Source organism: Meleagris gallopavo, chromosome 26 (genome assembly GCF_000146605.3).
Source record: "Meleagris gallopavo isolate NT-WF06-2002-E0010 breed Aviagen turkey brand Nicholas breeding stock chromosome 26, Turkey_5.1, whole genome shotgun sequence".
Taxonomy (NCBI): domain Eukaryota; kingdom Metazoa; phylum Chordata; class Aves; order Galliformes; family Phasianidae; genus Meleagris; species Meleagris gallopavo.
In genome coordinates this window covers 4,604,975-4,613,593 of record NC_015036.2, presented here as the reverse complement: position 1 = coordinate 4,613,593, position 8,619 = coordinate 4,604,975, and the positions used below count along the sequence as shown (strand labels likewise).

Here is an 8,619-nt window from a genome sequence, read left to right as displayed (position 1 = left end):
GGCGGGACCGCGGTTCTCAGCGCGCCGGAGCGCTGCGGATGCCGGCCCCGAGCCGAGCGCACAAACTTTTCAGAGCATCGTGACTCGTCGCCGCCGAGCTCCGGCTAACCACCCTCTCCTTCTCTCCTCCCCCGTCCCTCCTCTTTTTTTTTTTTTTCCTCCTCTTCCCCCCCTCTGTCTTTTGTTTTCGCAGATAGTCGGCACACAAAGCTAGTCCCAGATTTGAGCGACGGTAAGGCACCCTAATGAGTGAACCTCGGGAGCGCTATGGATTTGACTAAGATGGGCATGATACAGCTCCAGAACCCCTGCCACCCCACGGGGCTGCTGCACAAAGCCAACCAGATGCGCCTGGCGGGGACGCTGTGCGACGTGGTCATCATGGTGGACAGCCAGGAGTTCCACGCTCACAGGACAGTGTTAGCTTGCACTAGTAAAATGTTTGAGATCCTCTTCCACCGCAACAGTCAGCATTACACCCTGGACTTCCTTTCACCAAAGACTTTCCAGCAGATTCTGGAGTATGCTTACACAGCCACCCTCCAGGCAAAGGTTGAAGATTTGGATGACCTGCTCTACGCAGCTGAGATCCTAGAAATAGAGTATCTAGAAGAGCAGTGCCTGAAGATCTTGGAGACCATCCAGGCATCTGATGACAACGATGCCGAAGTCACCATGACGGATGGAGGTGCCGATGAAGAGGAGGACAGGAAATCAAGGTACATCAAGGGGCTCTTCATCTCCAAGCATTCCAGCGAGGAGAGCGGCTACGCCAGCACAGCTGGGCAGAGCGGACCAGGCACTATGGTGGAGCAGAGCCCCTCAGTCTCCACATCCTTTGGCCTCTCCGCCATGAGCCCCACCAAGGCAGCGGTGGACAGCCTGATGAGCATCGGGCAGTCACTGCTGCAGGGTGCCCTGCAGCACAACGTCCCCGAGGAGCCGCACGCTGCCGGCCGCCACCCTGGCCCCAGCGAAGTCAAAACCGAAGTGATGCAGGTGGAAGATGCCTCCAGCCACGAGAGCCCACGACCGGCGGAGTCGGGTGCTTCCAGCGGGGAGAAATCTGATGACAAGAGCAAGGAAGACCCCGGCACCCCGACCCGCAGTAGTGTTATCACAAGTGCCCGCGAACTGCACTACGTCCGTGATGAGAGCGCAGAGCAGACTCCCGAGGCTGCCCAGGGGATGCTGGTGGGGCCGGAGCAGTCCGCGGCTGCGAGCGAGAAGCCTTTGGGTGTCTACTCCGTGCTCCCCAACCACAAAAAGTGACTCTGTGCTCAGCATGCCGCCCTCCATGACATCCACTCTTCACATGCAGCCAGCCCTGGCCGTGTCCATGGACTTCAGCGCTTACGGAGGGCTCCTGCCCCAGGGCTTTATTCAGAGGGAGCTGTTCAGTAAGCTCGGGGAGTTGGCAGCCGGCATGAAAACGGAGAGCAGAGCCGTGGGTGAGCAGTGCAGTGTGTGTGGGGCAGAGCTCCCGGACAACGAGACCGTCGAACAGCACCGGTGAGTCCTCGCTGCGTCCGGCTCCACGCGCGCCTTCGGTTGCTTGTTTTGCCCTTGCCGAGGTCTTTTCCTCTGTTTATTGTTGTATTTTGCTCTCAAAGTGAATGTGACGCTTGGGCGTGATCTTGGTTGTGGGTTTTGATTTCTGACTGGGTGTGCTAGCAGCTTAGCATCAGATCCATGCTGCGAGCCCAAAATTAGGAAGTGGAGAGCGTGCGCTCTGCCAGCCTCGCACGGAGGGAGAACTGCCTTAACTTTCTCAAGACTGGCAGCTGTGCCAGAAGCTTCCTTTCAGCGAGTGCTGGGTGGGGTGCATAGCCCAGAGGAGGCTCAAGGTGTTGTAGTTGTTTCTTGCTAGCACAAACCCCACTGGTTTCCCTGGCTGCTGTCTGCAGAGCCCCATACGGTCACTGCCGTTTGAGTTTAGGGATCTGTGCCGCAGATCCCATGCTCTGCAGATCCTCCCACCCTGTGCTGAGCCCCTGACCCCAGTGTGAGTGCCCAGTGCTCTGCAGGGTTTGTTTCTGCAGGGGAGATAGAGACCTGCTGCGTGCTCTTATCCTACTGCACGGATGACATTTGGAATTGCTTCGTTGCACGGCTTGCCACTCCTGTAGTTTAACACCAGCTTGGTGGTGTTGCTCAGTTGCATGGTTTAGGAAACATTTGCACTTTGCCCAAAGCAACATCCAGGTCAGGCTGGGATTGCTTTATCACCAGGTCCAGCTTTTACCCTCCGGAGGGGGCGGCTGTGGGTGGGTGTGCTCCGGGGGATACCGTGGTGTTGGTGCCTGTGGGACTGTGTGCTGGCTGCTCCCAGTGTGTGCTGCTATCAGATAAACACTGCCAGAGTTCCTCGCAGCGTCCCTAAAGTGCCTGAACTGAGCATCATCTCCAAATATTAATGAATCAACAAGTTAATTAGTCCCGACGCTCACAACGCCGTGCACACACAGGGACGGTATGGGTACTGCTAGCAGGGGCTGCTGCAGCCCGTGTGCTCGTGGCCATGCAGGTGACCCTCGTGAGAGCAGCAGCAGCTGCATCTCTGGTGCTGCAGCGTTCAGCCCTGCGGAGCTCCGTGAGCTGGCGGTGCTTCGTGGCTCGCCGTGCCGTGCTGACAGCCATCCCCCTGCCCCGGAGGGTCCCTCCCGCTTTGTGCACCCGTGCAGCAGGGTTCTGCTTTGTTCCCCTGCATTGTAAGTGGGAGAGCTGGGGTTTGTGTGCGTGCGTGCGAGGGGCAGATGATGCCTGCCCAAAGCTTTTCACTCGGACGAGGATCCAGCCGTGCTTGCCGTAGGGTGATGCAGGCTGAACGTCACCAAGGGAGAGCTGCAGTGAATGCTCAGTGAGAATTTTAACGTGGCTTCTGCCACGCTCACCAGCATCTTCCCTTCTTCCTGAGCGCAGAGCAGTGACCGATGCTGGAACCGGTTCATAATCCTGATCTTGTGCCAGGGCTGCTGCTGCTGCTCCGTGCTGTACCTTGTGTTCTGCTGAGGTTTGGGGCTGATCTAACACACAGCAGGGCAGGGTTTGCTAAAAACAGAGCCCCAGAAGGATGGTTTAAGGCAGTGCCGAACTTGGTGCGCTCCTACTTTGAGGCCATGGCTGTGTGCAGTCACTGCGTGCTGGTAAACTTTTCAGAGTGAGCCAAATCCTTTGAGCCATTTTTAAACTGATTTGTAAGATGGTCTGTGTTGAAAGGTGTTGGGCAACAGTCAAATGAACTTTAAAAGAGGAGGGAAAAAAAAAATCAAAATCCAAGGCAGTTTGTGCGTAGACAAGGTTTCATGTGGCTTTTTTATAGTGTTTGCTTTCTGATACGTGGTGAAAATTACCATTTCGAGAGGATTTGTGGGATCCCATTGTATTTATGGAGCTGTTAAACAGCATCCACGCTACGCTGGGATCTATAACTCTCTGCTGGAGCAGTTGTGCAGGTGGTGGCAGCTGCACCGTGCTGCTGCTTTGCTCCCGGGGTGTGCCGAGTGACAGCGGTGTCACCACGGAGCCGCTGCTTTAGGTGACCTCTTTCTGCTGGGCGCCTGCTGGTGTGGTTTTGCTTTTAACCCTGCCCTGGGCACAGAGAGGCAGCCCTGTCCCCAGCTGTGTTGCAGACTGCAGTTGGATGCCCGCTGCTCTGTCTTCTGCTGGTCTGCCCATCCGTTTATTCCAGTCCTGTGCTTTCAAGGTGTTGGATTGATGGGCAGATGCAGCACTTCCAGCACTGTTGGCACTGCCTGAGCTCTTGGTTTGGTGGCTTTTGTGTGCTGGAGTCCCGGCAGGGAGAGGAGAGACCAAAGTGCTCTGCACGGAGAGCACTTAATGAGCCAAGAGCATCCCAACATGTACAGTGTCTGTTTATGTTACGTGAGTGACTACATATGGTGTGTATGTTTGTTTACGCACACACATGCCTAGATGCGTATAAATATATATGTTTAGAGTCTGAGAACCTTCTGAGCGTTGCTCCTGCCTTCACTAGTATGGGAAATATGTGCATGGGGGGGAAAAATAGAGCATGGTGCTTCCCCCAGACCCTGGAGGGGCTGTGGTTTGGGTGTTCTGCTCAGAGAGCACCCAGGGGTGCAGGTCCCCATAGGGTCCCCAATCCCCCAGGAGCAGCCCCACAGCCACCCTGTGCCTCTTGGATGGCTGTCGGCTGCTTTGTGATCCGTTTTCCTTGTTGACCAAGCTTATGATTTTGACTAATTGAGTGCGTATTGAGTTGGTGACTCTTGAATTATTTTTTTTTTTAATAAAAGATTTCCTTCTAGGATCAACAAAGTTCAAACTTAATCTAATGTTAGTATTGATTGCCGCTTCTAATTGCAGACCAAAAAGCTGTAGTTCAGTGGCCCTTTTCCGGTTTGTTTGTATGAAGAAAAATCTCCGCTTCTGCAGGGCTGTGCTGAGCTGCTGCCTGAATCTGGGGCAGTTTGTCATCGTGAGGTTAAATGCAGTCAGACTTTATAAAATGAATGTTTCATATATATATATGTATTCACATCGAAAGCAGCAGAGAAAGCTGTCAGGGAGATGTGATTCAGTGATGACCGTGAGTGGCACAGTTCTCCCTTTTTCCTTTGGTGCATCATCCTTCCCCTCTGTAGAGAAAGGGTTTGAAGGGCAGAGCATCCAAACCCACAGTGTGGTCCTGTGGGGCGACCCCGAGCAGTGCTGTGTGCTGGCAGCGTTGTCCACATGTTCCTCTGTGACATGGAGATGCCCAGCTGGAAAATGAAAGTTCTTTGTGCCAGTGTTGTCTAAGGCAAATCATAACCGGCACCACGATTCCCGTTGGTGCTGTTTTGGCTGGAAGGTGCCTGCTCCTCTGCCCCTAAATCCATGTTAATGCTTACCTTGGGAAACCTCTTTTCAAATTCCCACATCTGATTTTTGAATGGGTTGGAAGGTGCCACAATTGATCGCGCTCTGGTGGATGATTTTAAGGTTAGGTTTGCCCTGCCACCCTGAACCCCAAACCTCTATTTCTGCTTATGCAGCACAGAGGAGCAGCAGATCTGCTTGCCCACTGCCTTGCCAATTGGGCTCTGCTGGCTCCCCAAAACACACGAGCCTCTCCATGCGATCCCTGCGCTCCTTGATGCGGTGCAGCGAAGTGGAACAAACCGCGGGTCCCTAACAAAGACCTGTGTTTGAATGGACCCATTGGCTGCTGCTTGTCACTGCGTGCACTGGGACACCTCCAGCAGCTCTGTCTGCAGCAGTGCCGAAGCAAATCTTAAGTGGCTGCGTAGGGAAATATTGCTGCTTTTGGCTCTTTGCTTGCCAACCTCACCTCCATTTGTCTTCGAGAGGATTAGCTGAGCGTTGTAATACTAATGCCATTAGGCACGTTGGCACCGCTCAACATGTCACAGTGAGAAACAGATGCAGTATACCATTAAAGCAATAAACGTGATAAATCAGATCCCAAGTGCTTTGTGAGATGTTATTAGTGTTAATTTTGGTAGCTGGGTACAGTAGTTGTTTTTTATTTCATTTTAAGCATTCGGCGATTTATGTTCCGCTGAAGTCGGCTGCAATCGAAACTTTAAAAAAAGAAAGAGAAGGGGGGGGAAAGAAAAGGAATAAATAACAAAAAGGCAGCCCCCAAACTCTGCCCGTGATTATTTCCAGAGTTCGAAGACAACTTGGCAGCTCTTGTTTCTCGCTGATGGGCCTTATTAGTGGCACCTGGCATCATAACCGCCTAATGGAAACCAGCGTTCCCCCACTGCGTGGCCGCTGACAAGTAGCTCTGTCAGTGCAGGGCTGCCATGCGAGGAAGCTCTTATTAGCTTTATGGGCAGGGGGACCTGCCCTGCTCAGGAAATGAATGTTGCAGCCGAGGTCCGCGGCGCTGACCCCGAGCGTGTAACCTGTGAGTGCCAGCCGAGACCCCGCGCAGGATGCTTGGGATTTCGGGCTTTCTCTGGTTCTTGTCATAAGGAAAGAGGGAATACGTTGTGGTATGTTGCAGCCTTGAACTTTTGATTTATTCGGTGGGGGACTTAACCATTTCCATGCAGTGCTTGGAGCGCGGAGGGGGAGCGGCTCTCTTTGGCTTCGGCGCTGTGCGGTCGATTATCGCGCATCTTGTTGGTGGATGGCAGTGCCTCTGCAAGCAGAGCTCTGCAGCTGCCCTCTGAAAACACCACGTTGTTTTTTTTCCCCTTACCCAGCAATGGGCAGCAGCTCTCCTGGCTGGTGTGGCAGCACCTGCGTGGGGCAGCACGTGGCGGCATGCAGGCATTGCAGAGCTTTCACTTCTTGTTATCATTCGCAAAGCGCTGTTTGTTAAAATGGCATTTATTGGCTGCATGGAGGATCCCTCTCGCAGGGAATGCACTGTTTCAGGGTGACCCTGGCAAATCTTTTTTGTTGTTGGGTTTTTTTTCCCCCTCAATGTATGGAAATGCTGCGAGAAGCACAGGTTTGTAGCAGACTCTCTGTGCAGCCTTCTGTGCCGTGCTGCGATGCTGCCCGTTCCCTATCACTGCTGCCCATATCTGCATGGTAAGAAGATCTGCGTTTTCTTTTTTGCTCATAATTAGCATGAATTTTCTTTTTACTTTCCCCCCCCTCTCCCCTTGACAGCTTCAAGAGAGACTTTAAATGAGTAATTACTAAATATTTCCCGGCAGCCAAACACGGGGCCATGGCATCTCCTGTTGCAAAAGTGAAAAATATTTCTGTTTGCAGTTAATTTTAGTGGCAGGCAGATCATGTTAACTGGGTGTAATTGCTTCCAGATATGGCAGAGGGTTTTGTGTGTTAGGATGAAGGGTCTGGTAAGTGCTCACTTCCTGTGTAAATTAGCCTATTCCATTCATTCTTTCTTTCTGGGCAGCCCTGGATTGTGTCATTCTTCTTGCAATTTTTTTTCCCCTCTCCGGCCTGTGTTAGGCAGCTAAGTGCTTTATAGTGGGTTTAATTCTTCGTTTGGCATCACCTTAGCAGCGAGGTGGTGTCCAGATGCTCGGGATGGGGTCTGTCCCCTCTCCTCCAACCCCTGCCTTTGCAACAAAGCCCAGCGCCGTCCCGTTGTCCTGCATGGCTTTGGGCAGCCGTTGTATTTTTGGGGTTGCATGGCCCAAGAGTGTTTGCACTTCATGGGATGGCTCCATTTTGCACAGCTCTACGGCGGTTTGTTTGAAGGACACACGTGGCCGGTTGCGCTGTCTGCCCAGAGATTTGCTTCCACTCTGGCTACGGTGAAGATTAGGAATTGAGAAATGTCCGTGCAGTGGGCTCCCAGAACATGGCACGTAGCAGAAATTAAGACAGAAGAGATTTGTGTCATCCGAGGAACAGAGAGAGCTTTCTGCATCGTTGTGATGAGTCAATGCAAATAAGGCAGTGGGGAAGGTTGGGGACCACGAATTTGGGCTCATGAGCTCGAGGACTTTCCATCCCTTCATGACACCGATTTCTGTTCTAAGCCCTCAGTCTGATCGTAAAGCACTGCTGGGGGGCACACAGAAGTGCCGCCTCATTATTGGCTCCAGATAATTCTTTATCTGCACCGCAGTGATTCTGAAACAGCCGTTATCATTTTGGAGCACCAGTTTGCACTGGCAGCGTTTCGGATCACTTCCACAGCTCATGTGCAGAGATACCTTTACAGGGATAACAGCTGCTGCTTGACCACAGTTGTTCACGGATAAAGGTGTTTTTTTCCTTCTTTCCATCCGTTTTCCAACCGAAGGGAAGTGCTGGGGCACTTTGCTCAGCACCCCACTCTTATTTGGGGTGGTAGGACTGATGGTGTGCGTGCTCTGGATGGCAGCCAGCGCAGCCTCCATCATTTTCACTGTAGTGTTCTTAACTGATTTTAAGTAGATTACGGCTGGATACGTGCCCCACTGTGCTAGTTGAGTTTTCCATTGACTTTCGTAATCTTGTCGCTGTTTTTGTTGGCATGTTGTTTAATAAACAAGCTGGCAATATGTAATTTAGGAAATATTTCTCTATTTAAGCAAGAGGGGCATAATTCAGTTGCAACTTGAGCTGCTTGTGGTAAATCCCTGTTGAATGCAGGGCCGTGTTACCTGTGTCAGCACAGGGGTGGTGGTTATCTGGGAGCATCAGTGAGCTGATAACCCCGTGCTCTGCTCATAGGGGTCGGTGTGGGGTGCCCACATGGTGCCCAGGGCTGGGGGGGGCTCAGGGTGCACATCCAGCAGCACACAGAGGGGACGTGGTGCTGTGCCGTGGTAGGAACCTCTGGGTGACCTATAAAGCAGTCAGAAATGGAACAAGTGGAAAAAAAAAAACAACACGAAAAGAAACTAAAAAAGCCCGAAACCCCAAACACCAGAGCATTTCCATTACCTGCTTACCAAGAAGGACGGAAAGAGAAGAAATAAGCTGGAGCCAGTGTTTGCTTTTAAAGTCATTTCTCTGGTCATTTTTAGACATGTGATGTAATTTAGCTTTTGTCTGTATGTGCATCTGTGTAAGCGTATCTCGATTTGTGTGTGTATATCTATACACCCATCTATCTATGTGTATATATGTACACATATATATGTGTATTTATGCACACGTATGCAAAACTACAGAACCACTGCTTAGCATTTGATCGTTTTAAGGTTT

At 51.9% G+C, this 8,619-nt stretch overlaps 1 protein-coding gene across 1 annotated transcript in view; it reads left to right on the top strand.

Moving 5' to 3' along the window:
• Nucleotides 1-29: 29 nt before the first annotated feature.
• Nucleotides 30-8,619, top strand: part of ZBTB16 (zinc finger and BTB domain containing 16) — a 72,120-nt gene continuing 63,530 nt past the window's right edge. Inside the window, 2 exon segments of the mRNA XM_003212718.4 lie at nucleotides 30-1,263; nucleotides 1,265-1,512. Coding sequence (XP_003212766.1) covers nucleotides 268-1,263; nucleotides 1,265-1,512 — 1,244 coding nt within the window. The 5' untranslated portion in view covers nucleotides 30-267.